This window comes from Dama dama, chromosome 10 (genome assembly GCF_033118175.1).
Source record: "Dama dama isolate Ldn47 chromosome 10, ASM3311817v1, whole genome shotgun sequence".
Taxonomy (NCBI): domain Eukaryota; kingdom Metazoa; phylum Chordata; class Mammalia; order Artiodactyla; family Cervidae; genus Dama; species Dama dama.
Genome location: NC_083690.1, coordinates 34,194,651 through 34,218,733, shown reverse-complemented (window position 1 = coordinate 34,218,733; position 24,083 = coordinate 34,194,651). Strand labels below are relative to the sequence as shown.

The following is a 24,083-nucleotide window of genomic DNA, read 5'->3' as shown; positions in this document are numbered from 1 at the left end:
GGTCGGCACTGATAAGTGTGGTTTCCTTCCATGTTCCCTCTCTGCCTCTCCCACCCCTGCCCTTTCTTTTTTCCTTCCTTCCTAGCCAACACCTCTGGGAATGGCGTTAGAGAAAGAACTAGGTACTCTAGGACACAGAAAACAACCTCCACCAGGGAACTTGGGGATGGAAAAGGCCTTGTCAGACCAGCTGTGGAAGGGTGACAGACAGCTCCGCCCTGCCCGGATCCCTGGGCTCCTCTACTGCTGGGAAGCTCTGGGAGTCACACCAGCTGTGCCCCCACTCCAGCTCCATCAGGGCTTCAGGCCCCTGGACTGACATGGAAAGGGGGTCCCAGTGAGGCACATTTTTCACCCAGAGTCTTACAGCTGATGGGGTCCCCCAGCGGCTGACCGTTACCTGCCCACCCACCTGCCAGTTGACCTCCAGGTCCGGCCAGGGGGATGCATCGCCTACTTATTGGTGCCAGGCTCTGCCGTAGGAATAGTCTGTTCCTTCCTGCTGGGGTCTGCCAGGGTCCCCTACACAAGGTCAGCTTGTGTGTGTATGAAGTCGCTTCAGTAGTGTCTGATTCTTTGCGACCCCATGGACTGTAGCCAGCCAGGCTCCTCTGTCCATGGGATTCTCCAGGCAAGAGTACTGGAGTGGATTGCCATGCCCTCTTCCAGGGAATCTTCCTAACCCAGGGATCAAACCCACAGTTTTCTTCATCTCCTGCTTGGCAGGTGGGTACTTTACCACTAGCACCACCTAGGAAGCCCTACTGCTGCTGCTAAGTCACTTCAGTTATGTCCAACTCTGTGTGATCCCATAGATGGCAGCCCACCAGGCTCCCCCATCCCTGGGATTCTCCAGGCAAGAACCCGGGAGTGGGTTGCCATTTCCTTCTCCAATGCGTGAAAGTGAAAAGTGAAAGTGAAGTCGCTCAGTCATGTCCAACTCTTAGCGACCCCAAGGACTGCAGCCAACCAGGCTCCTCCATCCATGGGATTTTCCAGGCAAGAGTACTGGAGTGGGGTGCCATTGCCCTAAGGTCAACTCAAAAAGGAAAGACAACAGGAGCTGCTTCCTGTCCTTGTATCTCAGGAGGAGGAAAGACAGATAGGGAAATGGATGAGGTGAGGCCATGAGAACACCTATGAGCACCCATGAATACAGCCCTTCTTGTGTGCTGTGTTTTGAATACAGAACACACACTCACCCATGTTGCCCAACAGACTGGGTAAGAATGCTTAGACCCAGGTTATAGATGAGCAGAGTGAGGCCCAGGAGAGGACAGGGTCACCTGGAGAAAAGTCAGAGGCAGCAGAGGGAATAGAAGCTTTGGAATTAGGCTGCCTGAGTTTGAATCCCAGCCCTGCCATTTCCAGGCTGCGTAAACTTGAGCCAGTGCCTTGACTTTTCTGAGCCTCTGTTTCCTCATCGGTAAAGTGGATAGAATATCCTTTCCATCTCAGGTTATCAGGAGGAAGGAAACAGCGACAGAGAAGACCCACACAGGGCTCAGCACACAGTAGGTGCACACAGTGCCTGGCACACAGTAGGTGTACAGCACATTTCGGTTCCTGCCCCAACTCCCAGCTCCCTTGAGCCTCCTTCCTCTGCTTCACACCTGAGCCCAAATCTCTTCTTCAGCCCTGATCAAGGAGTGAGAATTGACCTAAAGATGGCTTCTGCCGGCCTGACAGCCCCAAAACCTGCTTTTGCCCAGAACAGGGCCAGCAGCAGGGTCAAGTGCAGCCTCAGAAGGAGAACCCTGGGAGGGGAGTCTTAGTATTTCTGCAGGTGAGGTCATGGAGTCTCCAAAAAGCCACCCTTCCCACTTCTGTTTCACTCTTCAGTTCCCCAGTGCTTATTACCATCCACCTCAGTTTACAAAAGTCACCTGCACCCGTGTCAGAGTTTCATTCACAGCATTCCAGGACCCCTGCTGGGGCCCTGACCTCAGCTCCCAGCAGCCCTCTCACCCAGGCCCAGGTTGAGTCCTGATCCCTGCCCTAGACATAAGCCCAGGTCTCAGATAGATTGTGTCCTTAGAGGGGTAATACGTTGGTCAACTGATGCAAAGAACTGACTCATTGGGAAAGACCCTGATGCTGGGAAAGATTGAAGGCAGGAGGAGAAGGGGACGGCGGAGATGGTTAGATGGCATCACCGACTCAATGGACATGAGTTTGAGCAAGCTCCGGGAGTTGGTGATGGACAGGGAGGCCTGGCTTGCGGCAGTTCAGGGGGTCACAGAGTCAGACACGACTGAGCTGCTGAACTGACTTAGAGGGGTAAGGGGGGGTAGTGGAGGGGCACAGTCGGAAGAATCACCCTCGCCAAAGAGGGAACTCCTGGCTGCCATAGCACAGAGCTCCTCAGTGGGATTCTTCCTCTCCTCCAGGAGCCGTTCCTGCCCTGAGGCTGAGGCGCTGAGCCTCCCTAGGGTGGACCTGAGCCCACTACTCAGGTTCCCAGGCTTGAGAGTCCCAGGCCCCTCTTCGGAGGATCTGAGCAGATGTTGAGAGAATTTGGGTAAGATGGAGGTGGGGGCTAGATCCTTGGCCCCATCTGCCACCTGATTCAGCTGAGCCTCCAACATCATCCCCCTTGGGAAGGACTAGACCGATCTGGTTTGGAGGGGGCTGCCTGGTCCTCTGAAGTGGCCCCAGTTTATTCTATCCCTGTTTCTATACCAGTGGCCCAGGAACAAGCCTCCCCAAGTCACAAGAGGGAGAGCCAGGCCCAGAGAAAGGAGGTAACGTGCCCAAGGTCACACACACAGCCAGCCACAGACAAGAGACCAGTCCTGACTCTGGCTTCCTGGCCCCGCGGGTGGACTCAGGAGACCCGGGATGGGGGCAGGGCGGCAGGGGACAGGGTGACTGGGGAGCCGGTGGGAAGCTTCTTCCCAAGCCAGTAGGAGCCAGTGTGGGTGCTTTCACCACTTCCTGGCCCCTGCCTGTTGGCTAGAAACCCGGTGGCTGGGAATCCAGACGGCTTCTCCCTGTCCAGCCAGGAGGAGTCTGGGTCCTTGTCCCTGTTCCACCGGCCCACCTGGAACCAGCTTCTCTACAGACACCCACCCCTGCCCAGGGCAGGGGGCGACAACAGGGAGGAAGGTCCTTCCTCTCGCTCCCTGGCCCACACTCAGCTCCCTAGAGAGCCCCCTGGGCACCTGACCTCTCCCCCCATCCACACCCCTGGCCCGAGATTCAGTCCCACCAGCTGGGTGGGACTGAGGAGGCAGCGGGGAGCCTGCGCAGGCTCTCGATCTTGAGCCTTCTCTAGGGTATGAACTTCAGGGAGGCAGGCAGGTTTGCGAGACTATTAACCCCTAATGCTCGGCAGAGCCATAGGAGCGCCCCTCCCCCTTTGACAGGTGGGGAGACTGAGGTCCGCCTGAGAGAGGTTCCCACTCCCCTCGGGCTAAGCACCTATCCCCACCTGCTCCCTCCCATGCCCCTTACTTGGATTCCGCTCTATCTGTGGGCGGGGTGGCGCCCAGCCAGGGCCACCGGGTCTCCCCCGGCGGCGTCGGGGCGCACGCGGGATGCTCCGGGCCGCGGCCGCCGCCTCTCGGTGTCTTCTCTACGCCGGCGGCAGAGGGCTCTGTGCGCTGCGCTGCGCCGCCTGCCCGGCTTTTAGCAGCGGGTGTGGACGCTGGCACTGCCGGGGCCCCCGCCCTCCCCGCCCGCTTGGGGTGTCCTTTGCCCCTTGATCCGGTGCCTCCTCCTCTCCTTAGCACGTGGGTGGCAGCCGCTCACCCAGCTGGCGGGCTGTGGGGCAGCCTTGGCCCGGACTATGGGCTCAGGCGCCTGCCAATCCCCGTCTGCGACCCGCTCGTGCCCGATCACCTTTAACCCCCCATCTTCGCGGGGGCTTGGTGCCTGGTGCCCAAATCTAGGGCTGGGTTGGAGAGAGGAGGAGCCACAGGTGTGGAGCCAGGCCCAGGTGGGCAAAGGCAGCGCCTGGGAGGCGCAGTTACACCCTGAGCCCCAGCCCCTCTTAGCTCTCTTGGGTTCCCATCAGGCTATCTGACCACCATTCATTCCCCCTGGACACCAGCTCCATGGTGCTGGGTTCCCAGCCCCTCTGTCCCTGATTTCCCTTCACCCTTAGGATCCCCACTCCCTTTCCTCCAGAGCAGCCCTCCCCTTCTCACACCCCCACCCCTTACTGCCCTAACCTCCTCCTCCACAGCCTCTACCTCCCTAAGCGGTTCCTCCTGGAACCTCCTTCCGACATCCTTTCTCCCTCCAGGGTCCCCGTTTCTTTCTATGACCCTGCCCTTTCCCGGAACCACTCCCCACCGTGTGTGCTCATCCTTGAGGCTCAGTCCTCCTCCCTGAACCCCACCACTTTCCTGAACCCCCTTCCCTCACCCCCCCCCCCGGCCTCCTGGGGCCCACTGGCCTCCCCTTGTGTAACCTCCCCTTCTGGGTCCCTACATTCCTCCTGATTCTTAGCATTCATTCCAAAACACCCCAGACACTCACAGGGTAGCAGCCCAGAGAGATGACAGGGACAGGCCAAAAAGTATTCATAAATAAGAAATATTTTTTTTAAGTTTAAGTATGTCTCATGCACTATTTAGGGTATGTGTGTGTTTGCGTGCTAAGTCACTTCAGTTGTCTCTGACTCTGTGTGACCCTACGGACTGTAGCCCGCCAGGCTCCTCTCTCTATGGGATCCTCCAGGCAAGAACTGGAGTGGGTTGGCACGCCCTCCCCCAGGGGATCTTCCCCACCCAGGGATTGAACCCGCATCTCTTATGTCTACCTGCATTGGTGCGCAGGTTCTTTGCCACTAGTGCCACCTGGGAAGCCCTCTTTAGGGTATACTTATACTGAAGGATGATTCAGGACTTCCCTGGTGGTCTACTGGCTAAGAATCCACCTGCCAGTACTGTTTACAACAGCCAGAACACGGGAGCCACCTAGATGTCTATCAACAGATGAACTGATAAAGAAGCTGTAGATTACTCAGGCATAAAGGGGAATGAATTTGAGCCGGTTCTAGTGAGGTGGATGAACCTGAGCCTGTGACGCCGAGTGAAAGAGGAAATCTAAGTCAGAAAGAGAAAAACAAATATCATATGTTAAGGCACGTATATGGAATCTAGAAAAATACTACTACTGAACCTATTTGTAGGGCAGCAATAGAGATGCAGACATAGAGAACAGACTTGTGGACACTGTAAGGGAAGGAGAGGGTGTGATGAATTGAGAAAGTAGCATTGAAACACATGTATTACCAAATGTAAAACAGATAGCCAGTGGGAACTCGCTGTCTGATTCAGGGAGCTCAACCCAGTGTTCTGTGACAACCTAGAGGGATGGGAAGGGGTGGGAGGTGGAAGGGAGGTTCAAGCAGGAGGGGACACACGTATACCTACGGCTGACTCATGGGGATGTATGGCAGAAACCAACACAACATTGTAAAGCAATTATCCTCCAATTAAAAGTAAAAATCTTTTTTAAAACTGCAAAAAAAGAAAAAAGAATTTGCCTCCCGATGCAGGGGACATGGGTTTGATCCCTGGTTCGGGCAGATTACAGGTGGCGTGCAGAGACTAAGCCCGTGCACCACAATCACTCAAGCCTGCCTGCTCTACAGCCTGAGCTCCACAACAAGAGAAGTCACTTAATGAGAAGCCCCAGCACCACAACTAGAGAGTAGCCCCCATCTGCAGCAACCAGAGAAAGCCTGCACACAGCAACGAAGACCCAGGGCAGCCAAAAAAAAGATTATCCATAATGTTTACCAGAAAGTCAGATTTAACTGAGCAACCTGGATTTACCCTACTCGTATGTAAAACAGGGGAGGCAGGGAAGTTTGGACAAGATTTTCTCTCTCCAGGGCCCCACTTAGCTCCAGCTACATCTATAAAAAAAAAAAAACCTCAGGATGACCTGAAAGTGGGTCTGGAGGTGGTTACATCCACTGTAGAATAAAAGGAGAGCAAGGTGAACATGGGAAGCAGCGTGGGAGTGGGGTGGGGATGGCCTTCACATTAGAGAAAGACAGAGGGAAGGAGAAGTTCATTGAGGCAGTCCAATCCTGGAAGGCTTCCTGAAGGAGGAAGACATTCATGGTTGTTTTGATGCTGAGAATGAAGAGAAGTGAGTTAGATGGTCTCTGGTGGATGCCTCCCCCTTCCTTAATGGAAACCTGGAGAGGCTTGAGGGTCTCTCCGTTTAAGGACGCCTCTTGAAGATCAGTAGAAAGTATCTCCCCCTTTATATGAAGATTCTTTAGACTTAGGGACACTAAGTCATGTCCAATTCTTTTGCAACCCCATAGACTGTAGCCCACCAGGTTCCTGTGTCCATGGGATTTCCAGGCAAGAATAATGGAATGGGTTGCCATTTCCTTCTCCAGAGGACCTTCCTGACCCAGGAATCGAACCCATGTCTTGTGCTTGACAGGTGGATTCTTTACCACTGAGCCACCTGGGAAGTCCTTGAAGACAGGGTCTCATTTCAACCAGAAACTTCTACCACATCTGGCTAGCATTTGCCAAGAGCTGGCTGCTTGCTAGGGTCCTGCCTGCACTTACTAAGCCCTTACGTGGGTTAATTCATTGAATCCCTTCAACAACCAAATGGTGTGGGTATTTTTCCTTATTTTATAGATGAGGAAACTGAGGCACAGAGAGGTTGAGTAATTTGTCTGAGGTTCACACAGGTGAAATTTGAGCCCAGGTGTCCTGGCCCTGGGCTTCCCAAGTGGTAAAGAACTCACCTGCCAATGCAGGAGACCTAAGAGACATGGGTTCGATCCCTGGATCGGGAAGATCTCCTGAAGGAGGGCATGGCAACCTACTGCAGCATTCTTCCCTGGAAAATCTCTTGGACAGAGGAGCCTGGTGGGCTTCAGTCCATAGGGTCACAAAGAGTCAGACATAACTGAAGCACTTAATGTGCGTGCCCTGGGTCTGCAACCACCATGTAGCAGATCCTGTGCTGGGGGTTAGGACTGGAAAAAATGACACAAATTCTGTCCTTGCTCTTAGGGGACCTCTTATCTAACAAGAGAGGGGGATGGGTGAGTCTTCAATGACTGGCGCAGGTCAGGCTGGGACTGGGGCTGGGCTAGAGTGGGCTGGGAAGGAAGGATGGATTCTGCCTGTGCAGGAGGAGGTGTGTGCTGTGCCAAAAGGATGGGTCAGTTCTTCAATAGCTTTAGGTTAAGGCATCGGGAGGAAGTGCATTCTGGGTGGAGGGACATCTTGGGCAAAAGCAGGAGAGGTGCAGAGATGCAGCGATGCAGCAGACTGGGGAATGGTCAAGAGTCTGGCATGACTGGAAGAGGGTCTATACGTTGAGTATGGGATGGGCAAAAGGAAAAAGGAAGAAAAGCATAGAGGAACACAAGCATTAGACAAAGTAAGGTAGTTTCCATTGGGTAGAGGATAGGGAGCTGTAAGTTTCCATCAAAGGCAAAACTGGTCAGATTTGCTAGAACAAGAGGGAGGCAGTGGAGGGCCAGCAGGGGGCAGGGGGGCTCAGCCCAAGAGTGGTCAGTCCCCCTGAGCTGGGCCAGGACCACACAACCGTCTTGGGGAAGTGGGTGGAGGACTTACCCAGCAGAAGGGACTGACAGTCACTTGATCAAAGATCTTGGGTCTCATTCAACTCTAGATTCAGCCCCAGAACAGAATCTTTGTTAATAAAATAATACACTTGTAAATGTCAGGAGAACTGGCTAAAGAGGGGACTTACCTGGTGGCCCAGTGGTTAAGAATCCACCTTGCAATGTGGGGACTGGGTTCAACCCCTGGTTAGGGAACTAAGATCCCACATGCCACACGGGGGAAAAAAGTGACGGAGGAGTGATAATCCCTAAATTCAGGGGTGTGAGCAAGCAAAGTAGGAACACTTAGATTATGGTTGTGGTGAGGTTCCAGTTCTGGAATTGGGTGGGAGATTCACTGGTGCTCATTATAAATGAATAAATCCACAAATAAATGAAATAAATGCAGGCTAAGTAGACACCAAAGAAGAGAGTGTTTTGAAAAATAAGAATTACTATTAATCTATTTCTGTGTACCTGAGGTCTGGATTGTAAAAGAGGATGTGTATGTGTGTGTTCTAGAATAACTGGATGTCCACATGCAGACCCTTAACTCATACCATATACAAAGATTAGTTCAAAATGGACCAATGACCTAAATAGAAGAGCTAAAAACTATAAAACCTTAGAAGAAAACATAAAGGTAAATCTTTATGATCTTGAGTTATAAAATGATTTCTTAGATATGATGCCAAAGCACAAACAACAGAAGAAGAAAAGAGATAAATAGGACTTCATCAAACTTTTCATAAAAACTTGTGTGCATCAAAGGGCCCCATCAAGAAAGTGAAAAGACAACCTACAGAATGGGAGAAAATTATAAACCATATCCCTGATAAAGGACTAGTGTCCAGAATATATAAAGAACTCTTACAAACTCAACAATAAAGAGACAAATATGGGCAAAGGATCAGAGTAGAGATTTCTATAAAGCAGATATTGAAAAGGACAAATTGCATAAGAAAAGATGGTCAATATCATGAGTCATCAGAGAAATGCAAATCAAAATCATGATATACTTCATACCCACTAGGAGAATTATAATTAAAAAAAGATAGACAATAACAAGCGCTGGTGAAGGAACTGGAACCTTCTTTAAAATAAGTAAAATGGTAAATTTTATATCATGTATGTACCACCAAAAAATCAAAAGGAATTAAGCTCAGCTGGTAAAGAATCCGACTGCAATGCAGGAGACTCCAGTTTGATTCCTGGGTGGGGAAGATCCCCTGGAGAAGGGAAAGGCTACCCACTCCAGTACTCTGGCCTGGAGAATTCCAAGGACTGTATAGTCCATGGGGTCACAGAGTCGGACATGACTGAGCGACTTTCACTTTCACTTTTTCACAAGAATGAATCTTAAAAACATTATGTTAAATGAAAGAAGCTGGTCATGAAAGACCACATATTAAAGAATTCCATTAGTGTGAAATGTCCAGAACGGGCAAGTAGGTTAGTTGCCTGGGGCTGGTGGTGGGAGTGGGGGTTTGGAGGCACTGGGGAGTCACTGTTAATGACTACAGAGTTTTTGGTTTGTTTTTGTTGTTTTGCCTTGTGGGATCTGAGTTCTCTGCCCAGAGATGGAACCCACGGCCCCTACAGTGAAAGCATGGAGTCATAACCTCTGGACCAGGGAATTCCAGGTACAGTTTCTTTTGGGGGTGATGAAAATGTTCTACAATTGTGCCAATGGATTCACAGTTCTGTGAATATACCAGAACCCACTGAATTTGTACAATTTAAATTGTTGACTTGTATGGCATGTATCTCAATGAAGCTTTTTTTTTTTTTTTTAAAGGGGGTGATGATTGACTCCTTTGAGAATAATGAATTTAAAGACTGCACCAGGCAGCAGAACCCTGAGGACGAAGTGTCCCCTTTCTTCGGGCAGCCCCTGGTGGTGAGTAGGTGCTCCATAAATTAAATCTAAGGGGTCATTTCTAGACAGAGGAACCCATTGCAGCTGCTGTTTCTGGAGCACGATGAAGTGGCAGTCATTGTGCTGGACACATATCAAGTCACTGAATTCTTCAACCACCCATTTCACAGTTGGAATTATTGAGACTCTGGGAATTGAGGAATTTGCTCTTGGTCACATAGGAAGTGGCAGAGCTCAGAAGCGGACCCAGGTCTGTCTGACTTCAAAGCTAAGGTCTAAAAATATACCCTTAAAATTATTGGGTGAGTGTGTGTGCACAGTCGCTCAAGCATATCTGACTCTGCGACCCCATGGACTATGGCCCACCAGGCTCCACTGTCCATGGGATTTTCCAGGCAAGAATCCTGGAGTGGGTTGCCATTCTCTCTCCAGGGGATCTTCCTGACCCAGGGATCAAAACTGTGTCTCCTGCATCTCCTGGATTGGCAGGTAAATGCTTTACCTCTGAACCACCAATTTTATACAAAAAATTTCAGGCTTACCCCAAAGTATGCACCTGTGTGTACCCACACTCAGCCTAAGAAACTGAACTATCTCTTTAATTTTAATTTAAAAAAAATCTTTTGGGATCTTAGTGCCCTACCACAGGTTGAACCCACAGCACCTGCATTGGCAGCACAGAGTCTTAACCACTGGACTGCCAGGGAAACCCCTGAACTATCTCTTAATGCCATTGAAGTTGTTTCTGTTGCCTCCTAGATTCCATCCCTCTTCTGCCAGACCGCCACACTGCTGAATTTGGTATTTATTGTTCCTGTACTTTGTACACATCTCCAAGCAATATGAAGTATGGCTCTGCATGTTTCTAAACTTTACATAAACATTATTATACTGAATGTATTCTTCTGAGACTGCTGCCTTTATTCTCCGTATTGTTTGTAAGATTCAACCAAATTGACATATGTAGCTGCAATCTGCCCATTTTGGTGTGTAGTATGAAGTGTTCCATTGCCCTGGACATTTGGGCTGTTTCCAGTTTCTGTTTATTACAAATAGAGTCACTGCAAACCTTCCTGTTCTTGTCTTCTGGTCCAAGGCAGGGAACGTTCGGAGAAGTCTGTATTAGCTGCTTATTGCTACTATAACAAATTGCCAAATTTGTGCCTTAAAACAACATACATTATTTTCTTATTCATTATTTATTTGGCTGTCCTGGGTCTTAGTTGCAGAATGTGCTATCTTGGATCTTCATTTTGGCATGCAGGAAGTAAGTTGCGACATGTGAACTCTTAGTTGTGGCATGTGGGATCTAGTTCCCTGACCAGGGATCAAACCTGGGCCCCCTGCACTGGGAGCACAGAGTTCCAGCCACTGGACCATCAGGGTGGTCCCAACAACACAGACGTATTCTCTTACAGTTCGGATGTCAGGAGTCTGTAATGGGTTTCCCTGGACTGAAGTCATGATATTGGCAGGGGTGCACCCACTCTAGCATCTCTCAGGGAGAACCCACTTCCTTGCCTCTTCCGGTTTCCAGAGGCTGCCTGCTTGTAGCTTCTTCCTCCGTCTTCAAAGCCAGCAACATACTGTCTTCAAGTTTCTCAGTGACTAAGACACTCCAGTTTTATTGTTGTATCTTCTCTGATTCTGACCTTCCTGCCTACCCCCTTCTAAGAACCGCTCTGATTACTCTGAGCCCACCTGGGTGATCCAGCATATTCTCTGCATCACAAGATCATTGATTTAATCACAGCTGCAAAGTTCTTTTCACCATGGGAGGTGACATATCCACAGGTCCCAGGGATGAGGACATGGCTAACTTTGGGGTCTATTACTCTGTCCACTGCACATTGAATGTTCTTTACGAGTTTGTCAAATTGCTCTCCAGTGAACTGATTCTCTCTCCCACTAGCAGTATGTAAGCATTCCTGTCACTTCCCAACCTCACCAACACTTGATATTACCTGACTTTTTAATTTTTGCCAACTTAACACTTGTGAAATGTCTGGACTTTGACTGCTATGTGGTCAGAAAGAGATGGTGGTCGATGATGTTGAATGTGAGAGAGAAGGGCTCTGGAAGTCAGAAGCAGTCTGTGACCTTGGCTACAGCAGTGCCCTTGAAGTGGTGGTGGGGTGAAGTCAGACTGAGTCAAGGAATTAGGGAAGGTATGAGGAAATGGGGGCTGCCCAGCTGGCTCAGTGGTAAAGAATCCACCTGCTGATGCAGGAGGCATGGCATCAGTCCCTAGATGGGGAAGATCCCCTGGAGCAGGAAATAGCAACCCACTCCATTTTCTTGCCTGAAGAAGTCCATGGACAGAGGAGCCTGGCAGGATACAATCCATGGGGTTGCAAAGGGTTGGCCACAACTGAGCACACACGCATGCTGATGAGGAAACGGATGCACGGAGTGCAGGGTGTCGACGGTATGTTAGTCGGCTTGGACTGTCACAACAAAATACCACACACCGTGTCGCTTAAACAAAAGATACCTATTTATCATAATTCTGGGGGCTGGGAAGCCCAAGATCAAGGTGCTGGCAGATTTGGCTTCTGGTAAGGGTTCTTTTCCTGATTCGCGGACGGTGGCCTTCTAACTGTGACCTCATATGGTGGAAAGAGAAAAAACTTTGGTCTCTTTTCCTCTTCTTAGAAGGACACTAATCCCATCATGGGAACCCACTCTCATGACCTCATCTAAACTTACCTCCCAAAACCCCACCTCCAAATATCATCACATTGGAGGCTAGGATTTCAAAATATCAACTGGGGGCGGGGGAGGGTCACTCAGTTCATAGAGAGAAGGAAATGGCAACCCACTCCAGTATTCTTGCCTGGGAAATCCCACAGACAGAGGAGCCTGGCAGACTACAGTCCATAGGGTTGCACAGAATCGGACACGACTGAGCACACACACTCAGTTCATAACCTGGTACTTTCAAAATATTGGGTGGGGGTGAGAGGGAGGTATCAGTCTAAAGGCAGAAATTAAACATGAAAGAGACAGAAGAAGAAAGAGACATATGAACTTCCTGGTGATCCAGTGGCTTAGACTTCACACTCCCAATGCAGGGGGCCCGGGGTTCAATCCCTGGTCAGGGAACTAGGTCCCGCATGCAACAACTAAGAGTTCAAATACCACAACTGAAAGATTGCACATCATGTATGCCACATTTAAGACCAGCAGAGCTTAATAAATATTTTGTAAACATATTAATTAAAAAAAACAATCCATCTTGCTATGCAGGGGACACAGGTCGGATCCCAGGTCCAGGAGCTAAGATTCCACATACCTTGGAGCAACTCAGCATACCCCAACTACTGAGCCTTCATGCAACAACTAGAGTCTGTGCACTGCAATGAAAGACTGTGCTGTAGCAACAAAGATTCCACCCATTGCAACTAAGACCTGATGCAGCCAACTAAATAAGTAAATAAATATTTTTTTTTGAAAGAGAGAGACATAACTAAGCAAGTGGGGGAAGCCTCTCAGAGGAGGCAGGTGAAGGTGAGACCCATGGCAAGGATACTTAATTGGCTTTGGAATGAGGGGAGGTTTCTCTTCCTGGAAATGAGAGGGAAGGAAGGGTATTGGGGCGGGTGTAGAACAAAGAGGGGTTGGTGACGAAGAGGGACAAGCTGGGGGAAGAGCTCCCATCAGATCTCACCAAGGTGAAGAAAGCCTGGAGGAGGGGCCAAAGGTGGGCCAGACAGGAGGGAATGTCTAGGAGACCCCTGGAAGAATGGTGGAAATAGTGGGTCTGGAGGATGCACGGCAGAACCAAGGAGCTCATAACCAGGAAGCTGGGAAATGTGGAAGGGCTCTTGATAATACCCAGGATCCTGATGGAGGGACAGCAGGCACACAACGTGGCCTGGGGAGGTAAAGAGGGTTTCCTGGAGGAGGTGATGTTCCAACTGAGTCTGGAAAAGGAAAACCAAATTTCAGTTACCATAAAAATGTGGAAGTAGGGGACTCCCCTGGTGGTCCAGTGCCTAAGACTCTGCACTCCCAATGCAGGTGGTCCAGGCTCAATCCCTGGTCGGGGAACTAGCTTTCACATGCTGCAACAAAAAAAGGTCCCACATGTGGCAAGTAAGACCCAACACAGTCAAATAAATAAATAAAAATAAATGTTTTGAAAAATGTGGACAAAGCGTTGCCTTCACAGTGCATCAGCAAGCTTGTCCTGCCCCATTCCATCAGTTCTGTCTCTTTCTCAGACATCTCCAGCACGCCCTCTGTCCTCCAGCTGGATTGAGGACCTGCATATACAGGAAGAACTGAGATTGTCTGTCCTTTACCTGGAACGTGATTTTGGGCAGGTGACATCATCTCTGAGAATCTGTATCCTCATCTCTGAAATAACAATAATTCATATCAGGTAGTCATTTAACTACAGGTAAGAGACTCTACGGGCTTTCCTGGTGGCTCAGTGGTAAAGAACCCACCTGCCAAGGCAGGAGGAGAGGGTTTGATCCCTGGCTTGGGAAGATCCCCTGGAGAAGGAAATGGCAACCCACTCCAGTATTCTTGCCTGAGAAATACCATGGACTGAAGAGCCTGGCGGGCTACAGTCTATGGCTTCGCCAAAGAGTCCGACAGGACTTAGCGACTAAAACAACAAGGGACTCAACATTCACTGCCTCTTATCCTCACTTAGTGTATCATTACCCCATTTTGTAGAAGGGAAAACTGAGGCTGGGGGGTGATGACTTAGCCAAGTTATCAGGAGCACAGGGGCTCCTGGAGCCTGGACAAATTCAGAAAATTGTGCGAATTCAAGGGGTAAATGTGAAACAGCCTTGCAACCTGTAAACGCCTGGGGTGGGAGAGTCCGTGCCTGGGGGCGTGGTGACTGAAGGCCGAGAGAAGGGGAGCGGAGAGAGGCGGCCCTAGAGATCCAGACGGCGGAAGGATGATGGGTTGCCAGGAGATCCGCGGGTGCGGGAGGCGCGGCGCCACCGGGGTGGGAAGGGGTGCGGCCCGCCCCCTCCACACCCCACCCCCAGCCTCCACGCCGCGGCCCCTTTAAGAGCGGACGGGGCGCCCTCTGGCGGCCGAGCGCCGCGCGCCGCCGGAGACCGAGCCCGAGCCGGATCCCGGAGCCGGAGCCGGAGCGGAGCGGAGCCGGGGCGGAGCGGGCCGAGCGGGCCGAGCCAGCAGCCGAGCTGGGGGCGCGGGCGGGCGGCATGTACCGGGCCCGGGCGGCGCGGGCGGGGCCGGAGCCCGGCAGCCCGGGGCGCTTTGGGATCCTCAGCACCGGGCAGCTCCGGGACCTGCTTCAGGATGAGCCCAAGCTGGACCGGATCGTGCGGCTCAGCAGGAAGGTAGCATGGGGGGCGCGGGCGGGGGGCGCGGGGGCCGGGCCGCGGCCTGTCGGACCTGCCGACCGACCGAAGGGCCGCGCTGGCCGGGTCGCGGGGCCGGCGGAGCCTGGCACGTACGAGTGGGCCCGGTGGAGCCGCCCCCGGGGGAGGGGGCGCCCGGAGGTGGCCTGGGGCGGGTGGGGCGCGCCGGAGACCCAGGGAGGCGCCCGTGCACCCCCGGGATGGCCGCGAGGCGTGTCCTACGGCGGATGCTCCAGGGAGGTGTGTTCCGGGGGGCGGCTGTGTTGTGGGGGGCCCTGGCTCGCACACCCACGTTCTGTAGGGCCAGAAAGGGGAGGCGCCTTCCACAGGGAGAACTAGGGGCCTGTTTGACACCTGGGGGGACCGTTGGGAGGGTGTCCGTACGCTGGGGGTGCCAAGGGGGCGCTTTGTGTTTTCCGTTGGGGAGGGGTACTGAGAGCTGAGGTGTGTGTTCCATAGGCCACCATGAGAGAAAGTTGTATATTTCACAGGAGATAGGCCCGGGCTGGTTGTCTGTGGGGGGCGGAAAGGGAAAGTGTACATTGGAGGGAGGCAGGCGGGAGGGCCATGTGCATCCTATAGGGGACAGATGGAGGGTAGTGCGTTCTCCAGGGGCAGGGAGGGGAGGCTTGGCCCGCCTAGTAACAGAAGGAAAAAGCCTTCTCCAGGGCCAGGAAAGAAAGGGGTCTGCTATCCGCAAGAGAAGGAGAGCTGGGAGCAGGTGCTAGGGGATCGGGGAGGAAAAGGGGGTGTGTATTCCTTGGGGTGTGGGGATTCCACTGGAGGGCAGAGGAGGGGTGTGAGGGGGGGTGCCAGACAGGGACAGGGTGAACACCTCACTCTGGAGAGTCGGAGCAGGGGATGGGGAGTGTTTTCAGCACAAACACCTGAAGAGGAAGCAGACAAAGGCCTGGGATGAGGGGGAAGCTGCCCATGCATGGAAAATGGGACAGAGGAGGGAGGGGGGCTCCTCGGGGACCTGAGCAGACATATTAATTGAAAAATTAAAAATTAACTAACATTTGTAGAGACCTTCGTAGTTTTCCTCACTTCAGTCCCCCAACAACCCTATAAGGGAGACGTTTTTAGCTCACTTTGTGGACTAGGAAACCGAGGCAAAGTGGGGTCTGGGCTCTCCCAGCTCCTCCACCTGTTGGCTCGCCATCCTGAGGTTGGGGCGCCTTTGGCTTGGCCCGTGGGCACTGCCGCCTGGGTGGGGGGTGGCGGCCAGCGGCCGTGGGGAGAGTCCCTGAATGGGCCTCTGGGCTCTTCCCCGCCGGCAGTTCCAAGGCCTGCAGCTGGAGCGCGAGGCATGCCTGGCTTCCAACTACGCGCTAGCCAAGGAGAATCTGGCGCTGCGTCCCCGCCTGGAGATGGGCCGCACTGCCCTGGCCATCAAGTACCAGGAGCTCCGGGAGGTGGCCGAGAGCTGTGCAGACAAGCTGCAGCGCCTGGGTGAGGGACGGCCGGGAGAACTGCCCCGGGAGCGGTGGGGGTGGGGGTGGGGGGGGGTTCAGTGCCCGGCTCTGAAGGCTGGGGAACTTGGGCGCACCTCTTCTTCGGGCAAGTTTGCAGGGGTGCTACTCCTGGGCAATTCCCAAGTTGGGAAAGTGAGCAGTTGGTGAGTAGAGCTGGGTTGGAGAGGCCAGAATGGGGCCCTGGGAGAAGAGGGGACCTGCTGCCCAAGGGCCTGGGGTGCTCTGGGAGACAGAGCCCCTGCTTCCTCTTTTGCACTAGGATGGGGGGGGGGGGGTGGGCACACAAACTGATGCCGCGGGGTGTTGTGCAGGTGAGGAAACTGAGGCTCCAGAGAGGGGAGGGAAAGCGTAGAGTCACACACACTGTCAGGGAGAGAGTCGGCAGCGGGCCCTGGGGCTCCGGCCTGTCTGTCCAGGGTGACAGGCCCTGAGGGCAGGGCTATTCACTGTGTCCCTCTGCGGCCCTCAGAGGAGAGCATGCACCGCTGGAGCCCCCACTGTGCGCTGGGCTGGCTGCAGGCTGAGCTGGAAGAAGCTGAGCAGGAGGCTGAGGTGAGAGGAGGGGGTGGCTGGGCCTGGGGACTCGGAGGGGGAGCTCAACCTATCATCGTCCCCTCCCCTTGATTCTTACATTGCAGGCGTGAGGGCCCCTCTTCCAGGAAGCCTGCCCTGAGTGCTGGCCCCCAGGAGGGCCTGCTGAATTGCTGTCCGCACTGGACACAGGCCCACTGTCCCCACCTGTGACTTTCCCCCGGCTTCCTGTGACTGTCTCCAGGCAGCTTAGGCTGGGGCCACAGAGGAGCTGGGGCAGTCGTCCCAGCATAGTGGGTGGGAGCAATGTGCTCAGCGTGTGGAGGGGTGGAGGCGGAGAGCCCTGGCCTGGAGGAGATGGACACCTGTCCACTTCAGGTGTGTCCCCATCTCTGGACCCACCTCGTCCCTGCCCCAGCAGGTCTGGTGATCGTGAGGAAATCAAGGCTTGAGAGGAGAGGACTTGGTCCACAGTCACTCAGCGAGGGGCAGGCGAGGCTAGAACTCAGGGCCCCATCCCTGACCGGGGTGGGGGCGGTGATCGGGAAGCATTCAGGATGGGGCCGAGAAGACCAGCCCTGAGCCTTCGGTCGTGGTCCTCCTAAACTGTCCCTTCCGCCCTGTCCCAGGAGCAGATGGAGCAGCTGCTGCTGGGGGAGCAGAGCCTGGAGGCCTTCCTGCCTGCCTTCCAGCGAGGCCGGGCCCTGGCCCACCTGAGGCGGACCCAGGCGGAGAAGCTGCAGGAGCTGCTGCGGCGCCGGGAGCGGTCGGGGCAGCCGGCCCCCACGGCTGCCGCAGAGCCCCCCAAGTCCTTCCCTGCTGCTGCAGTCCTGCCCACCGGGGCTGCCCGGGGGCCGCCGGCAGTGCCCCGGAGCCTGCCCCCCTTGGACTCCCGCCCAGTGCCCCCACTGAAGGGCTCCCCCGGGTGCCCCCTGGGCCCAGCCCCTCTGCTGAGCCCTCGGCCCTCGCAGCCAGAGCCCCCCCACCGGTAGGATCCAGGGTATGGCCCCCCCATGGGGGGCCCAGACAAACTTGATGCGTGGCTCCTCCTCCTCCCCGACTGCCTGGGTGGGGGGAGGGGCAGGCCCCTCCCCCTGGCCCTAGGCAGGCCCTGGCCCTGGAGGCTGAGCTGGGGAGGAGGGTCCACTGGGAGATGCCCAGAGAGAGGGCTGGGGGTGGGGTGGGCAGGGTCTGATGCCTCTGGCGCTGAGGAATCTCTGCCTTTTTTTTCTCCCCAGCTGGGGCCTCCTGGGTGATGGGCCAGCCCCAGTGCAAGAACTTGACTCATGGGGGCCTGGGAAGTTGCCCGCTTCCCTCAAGGGGCCCTGCCTAGGGGGCCCTACCACCCCTGCCCCTCCACTGGGCTCGCACAATGCCATGGCTGACCGGAGTGTTTTCCATCATGTCCTCAGCCTACCTTTCCCCCAGTGCTGGGGTCCAACACCTAGGAGCCAGGGGGTCAGGCCCCAGCGGCGGGGGCAGGGACACCATGGCTATGGGGCTACTACTACCTGCCCCGCTCAGGCTCCAGACCCTGGGGCGAGGTAGGCCAGGGGTTTCTGACCTGCAGGGGTGAGAGTGGGCCATCCCCCGGAAAGACCATTCTGTATTTTTCTGTCCCGTCTCCTTAGAATGGAAGCTTTTTGAGGGCAGGTCCTTGTCTTTGTATGTTCTGTCCCCAGCCCCGCCTCCCAGGGGCCGTCAATAAATGTGATGATGAGGATGACAATGCTGCCCGACTCCTCTCTCACCCCTCACCCGGCCTCTCAGCTGCTGCAGCCTCATCTCAGCTCCTGAGCTGCCTACTCGTGAGAGGCCCTCCCTTCCTCTCTGCCCATCCAAAGCCCAGCTGTCCTTTGGGTCCAGCACTGCTTCTGCCTCTTTCATGAAACCTTCTCTGGTTACCAACCCCAGAGAGTCTTTTCTAACTCTTCACTTGCCAGCTCTCTGGACAGAAGCATACTCTGCCCCATCACAGTTCTCTAAGGGCCTTACCGGTCTCTCTTTTCCTGGGTGCCCTGTAGGCCCAATCAGGATGGCACCTGGGCTGTCAAATGCCCACCTCCACCGAGTGATGGAGAGGCTTCTATAAGGCTGAAGCTACCTGCCTCCAGCTTGGGTTAAACCCTAGGTGGCAGCTTGGCTGATGACAGTGGGACAAGCAGATGGGAGAGTAGGAACATGTCTTGGATCAGCTTAGGTCAAGTTTGATGAGATTAAGTTGGCAGGAAGGTCCTCGCAGTGAGAGAAGTCAGAGTGCTGTAGAAGCTACTGTGACCTCGGTCCATGTTAGTAGGGAAGTAACCATCTAGACCGAGGCAAGTGCTGGGTTGGCTCTACTTCTTGCTGAAGTTTTAAACTCTAAGGGAACCCCACAGCAGCGGCACCTCCGATAAAGGGAAAGTGTTAGTCGCCCAGTTGTGTCTGGTCTTTGCAATCCCGTGGACTGTAGCCCGAGAGGTATCTCTGTCCATGGGATTCTCCAGGCAAGAATACTGGAGTGGGTTGCCATGCCCTCCCCCAGTGAATCTTCCCGACCTAGGGATTGAACCCAGGTCTCCTGCCGCACAGACAGATTCTTTACTGTCTGAGCCACCAGGCAAGCCCACCTTTGGAGTAACAATAACGAGAAAAAAGGACTGGGACTGAGTCCCCTGCAGAACAGCTGAGGGATCCGTCTGACATACAGGGAGGTGATGGCTAGCCTTTGAGTCTGAAGGGCTGCTTCACATAGAGCCAGAGGTCAGAGTCAGGACCAGTGGGTGGAAACCATAGGGAGTCAGATTTTGAGGCTAGAATGAGGCTCTAGAATCACGGCTGCTACTAGAGGCAGGTGGTCCCCATTCCTCAAGCTGAGGAGCTCCTGAGTGACTGCCTGATGGGATCTTGTGTTTTAATAACTTTGTTTTGGGTTTTTTTTTTTTTTTTTGGTTACACGGTGCAGCTCGGGGAATCTTAGTCCATGACCATGGATTGAAACCAGGTGCCCAGCAATGGAAGTGTACAGTCCTAACCACTGGCCTGCCAGGGAATTCCTCTGATGGGATCTCTAGAAATGTAGGCAATAGTTAGAGGGACTGGCCCACTAAGCTTCTGACAGCCCCTCAAGTCCAGTCAGATCCCTCCCAGCAGGGCAGATCCCTCCAGTGCCCACTGGAGATCCTCCATCCCATGGTGGCCTTGGTTCTCCTGCTCCTCCCTGCTAGTGCCTGAGCTGCTGGAGGTGAGGGGTGCCAAGAGGACACCTAGTTCCTGCCTCAGACAACAGACAGAAGACCGAGCAGCCTCGGAAGAACATCTGCATTCTCAGCACGGCCTGGGGCAGGCTGAGCCCCTCTCACCCCGGCCTCCCGATCCTGGCCCGTGCTTCCAGGGTGTTTTCCCAGGTTTGTAACCACAGGAAGAAGAGCTAAGGATGGGGATGCCTGAGCCTCCCTCCACTATTGTGAGCTGGGCAGAGGCTCAGACTCCCCTCCCCAGGGCAGGTAAGAGGGATGACCAGGCAAGGGTGGGACTAGGAAGGGAGAAGAGTGTTACCATGGGAACCAGGTGGGGGGCCTTCAAAAGGCCTTCCACACCCCTCCCCTTCCCCAAAGAGCTCAGTTTTAGAGAGCACAGGGAGTGACGCCCCTCAGGATTCAGCCCCAGCAAGAAAAAGACCAAAGACCTGAGGGAGGTGGGTACAGATGCTGCCAGAGTGGAGTGGACCTAGTTCTGGGCCACAGGAAAGGCTTAGAGTTGGATGGTTAATAAGCTTTATTAGCCTCTCTGCTTGAAGGAAAATGGAATGTTCTGGAAAGTTCCAGGCAGTCTGGGCTCTCCTGCCAGATCACTTCTGGAACTTTCTAGGTTCTGAGGTACCAGGGAATGTTCTTGGCTGTAATCCTCTGTGAGAGAATAAACTTAAGGGGCTACATCAAGGGGCCCATGAGAAAAGCTCTATTACAGACCACCAGTGCATTTACAAACCAAAACCCCCAAATCGCCCCAGTAACAAAACTCCCACCCCTTTTTGATAAACATAATGTGTTCCTGCCCCTCAGAAGTCTGTTATGTGCATCTCCTTGCTTGGAAATCACTAGCTTCTGTGTCCTTTCTTAAGCCTCCTGCTTTGTCTTCCAAGTATGAAACACTGCATGTGACTTCGCATCTGTGCATGCGTGAATCAAGGCTCCCTGAGCTAAGCAGGCCTGAACCACAGTGAGCTCAAATCTTTACCCCTGAATTGTGTGGTCACTGCAAAGCCATGGCTAAGAAACTGCCCTTGACCTCCAAGGCTAGAGAGAATCCAGTGGTTTCAGAGAGACCAAGTTGGACTAGCTGAGGGTTTATCCCAATTTATACTAGGATTTTACATGAAAGATCAAGTGCGGGAATGGCATTATTGTACCAAGGGACCTCTGGCTTTGTCTGGGACCTTGCCCCTGTGATAGGCCTCTCAAGAGATTCTTCTTGTTCCACGGAAAGTAAGATTTACACTGCCTCCCAGTCAAAGTGTGAGCTCTTAGAACAACACAGGAGGTTATCTAGGGATCTGCGACCTCAAATGCCTGGAGGGGCCAGGAAGGTCACAGTGCCAAACAACTCCATTTCCACAAAGTACATCCTCCCCATTTTCCTGGAAATTCGAGACCCCTTTTGTCTGTCTGTTTTCCCTCTTTATAGACATGGGAGACAGACAGATTTCTTTACTAAGAGCGAAATGGTGCAAGTGTGTGCATTATGGCTTCTGACACATCCCCTTTGCTGGTCAGAATGCAGCAGCCTGGGGAGGAAGGACTTCTCTACAAGGCAGCCCTGACAGCTTTTCCCAGGCGGTCATGCAGATATGGGAGGAAGCTTAATGGTGGCATTTTCTCATTTTTTGGAGTGAAGTTAGAAATCTAGGTTTTTATGCAAAGTCTCCCAAGTTCTCAACGTTGGTAGGCCAGCCACAGCCAAACGCTATGTGCAGGTTGGCTGTGGCCTGTGAACCACAAATCTGGGTCAGTTCTTGGTTCTCCTGAAACAGGCCTTCTTTGGTCTAGTGGCAGCCCCTCCCAGGACCAAGAGTGTGAACGCTGAAGGGACAAAGGCAAAATGGGAGGGCTGACCTCTCTCAAGACTAGCGACCAGGCCCCAAGTTGAGACAGCCTTAAGAGACACTGGTGAGATGGCTGGATCCATCGTGATACTATAATCTTATGACTGATGGTGAAGGGGCGCTTCTGGGGGATGAGCGCACTGAGCACCCTCGGCATACACAAGTGCATGATGTCCAGACTCAGGTCTTGCTATCATCCTAAAACTAACAGAGGGACCCTCAGCTGCTTTGCACAAACCCCATGGCCGCCAGGGCTCCAAGGCTGGCTGAGAGCCAGGCCACTGAAGGCAGGTGAGGCGGGCATTCCACAGTCCTGCTCAGAAGCAGGTGATAAGGTGACCACATCCATCACAGGGCGGAGAAGCCGACACGGCAAAGGCCACAAGAGAACACTGGACTCCAGAGAGGGGACTGAAGTAACCCTGCCACTTACCGGCTTCCCTCCTCTCAGTCTCTCTTCACGGGATCTGATGACCTTCCAGGACGCCCAAAGGCCCGAGACAAGACCCCTCCTCCTCGCCATTTTCCCCAAAGTGGGTGTGGTGGCCACTCACTTGGGCTCCACCCTTGGTGTCTCAGCTTCGGGCTGTGGCTATAAGGGATGGAGACATATACATGGTCAGTGATGACCAACGGACAACTCGCTGGCCTAAGGTAGGCTATTCTTCATCTTGGCTCATGCTGGGACCATTACAGAAGGCAAGGTGCCCCCAGAGAAAGAAATGCCAGAACTTCAGAGGGAAGCAAGAAATCTTACTCCTTTAGCACTGGGATGTGTAAAGGATCTTTTCACCCAGCAATTAAAAAAAAAAAAGGACAACGGAGGGGAAAAGTTTGGCTCAGGAGGAATAAAGTCCTGATTAAGCCCAAAGGCCGTATCACAATTGCCTAGACATGCACACCTTTGATTCTGGTCTTCTCGTTCAGTCTCTCCATTTAGGATCTCTGCGTGCATCTCACTGGGCCTGGTACTGAACGACACCCCTTGCCCACCCCAATGAGCGCAGCCTGGAGCAAGCTGAACCCCTCTTGTCCCAGTCTCTCTTCCTCAGTCCAAACTTCTACTTTTTAGTTTGTGACCAAAAGGAGAAAAGGGACTAAAGTTGACCACGTCTCAGGAACACAGGAGCAGCCCCTGAAAGACAGGGGCTAGTGTCCATGGCCTGGTTCAGACTCTCCTCCCCAGGGCAGATAAGAAGCTGAGAATGGACAGATGCAGGGCGGGGGTCGGGGAAGAGAAATATTGTAACAGGAACCAGCACTGGAGGGTCCTTCAGAAACCCTCCCACACACCTCCTTGCCCATGATGAGCCCAGACTGTTTCAGGGATAGTAGGGAGTGGTGTCTGAGTTCAGCTCTGGCCTAAAAAAACCCGAACAGGCAAGACGGCACTAGAGAGAATAGAGGGGGGGGGCTAGTTCTAGGCCTAAGAAGAGGCTTAGAGTTGGATGGTTAATAAATTTTATTGACTGCCCTGTTTGGAGTTGCATGGAATGTTCCAGAGGTTTCAAAGAGTCTGGACCCATCACCCCAAACCTTCTGGAATTTTCTATCCATCTCCATGTTCTGGGGCCCCTAGGGAATATTTTCGTCTGTGATCTTCATCCACAGAAAACAAACTTGAGAGGTGTATGTCAGAGTCAATGAGAAAGGCCCTGGACATCACAGACCATTAATGCATTTACAAACAAAACCCCAAAGAACCCCAACCCCATTTGATGCAAATTTGGATGAAATCTTGCCTCACAGACTGTTCTGTCCCAACTCTGGTTGAGAATTGCCAGTCTCTGTACCTTTCACTAAGCTTCACTTCCTGTTGTTTGTGCTTTGAAAAGAACAGACTTTCCCCACCTTGTTTTCCAAATATGAAACATAATAACATTAAATGTTCTTTTAAAAAGTACACATGCCCCTCCCTTCAAACCAAGGCTTGCTGAGCCCAGCAGGTCTGAACCAGAGAGAGCATAAAGCCTTACCACTGAATTACATGGGTCACTGCAAAGCCATGCCAAAGAACTTGTTCCCAAACTCCAAAGCTAGAGAAAATACCAAGTTGAACCAGCTATGGGTTTATCCCCAACTTATACAAGAATTGCACACAAAGACTGTGTGGAGGAATTAGTGTTAATATAGCAAAGCACCTCTGGCCTTGTTTGGAAGCTAGAGTTAGGTCCTGACTCTTGTAGTAGGTCTC

At 53.2% G+C, this 24,083-nt stretch overlaps 2 protein-coding genes across 2 annotated transcripts in view; one reads left to right on the top strand and one right to left on the bottom strand.

Annotated features, from left to right (window-relative positions):
• The window catches only part of DNAJC30 (DnaJ heat shock protein family (Hsp40) member C30), a 41,307-nt gene that overhangs the window by 15,151 nt on the left and 2,073 nt on the right, over positions 1-24,083 (bottom strand). Inside the window, exon 2 of the mRNA XM_061153431.1 lies at positions 22,323-22,481. The gene's annotated coding sequence lies outside the window, so the exon portion shown is untranslated. The remainder of the gene's footprint in view (positions 1-22,322; positions 22,482-24,083) is intronic.
• On the top strand, positions 14,631-18,521 carry VPS37D (VPS37D subunit of ESCRT-I). The gene is made up of 4 exons (XM_061152283.1): positions 14,631-14,776; positions 16,081-16,252; positions 16,745-16,827; positions 17,436-18,521. Exons 1-4 carry the CDS (start codon positions 14,639-14,641, stop codon positions 17,796-17,798), a joined length of 756 nt encoding a protein of 251 aa, XP_061008266.1. The 5' UTR covers positions 14,631-14,638; the 3' UTR covers positions 17,799-18,521.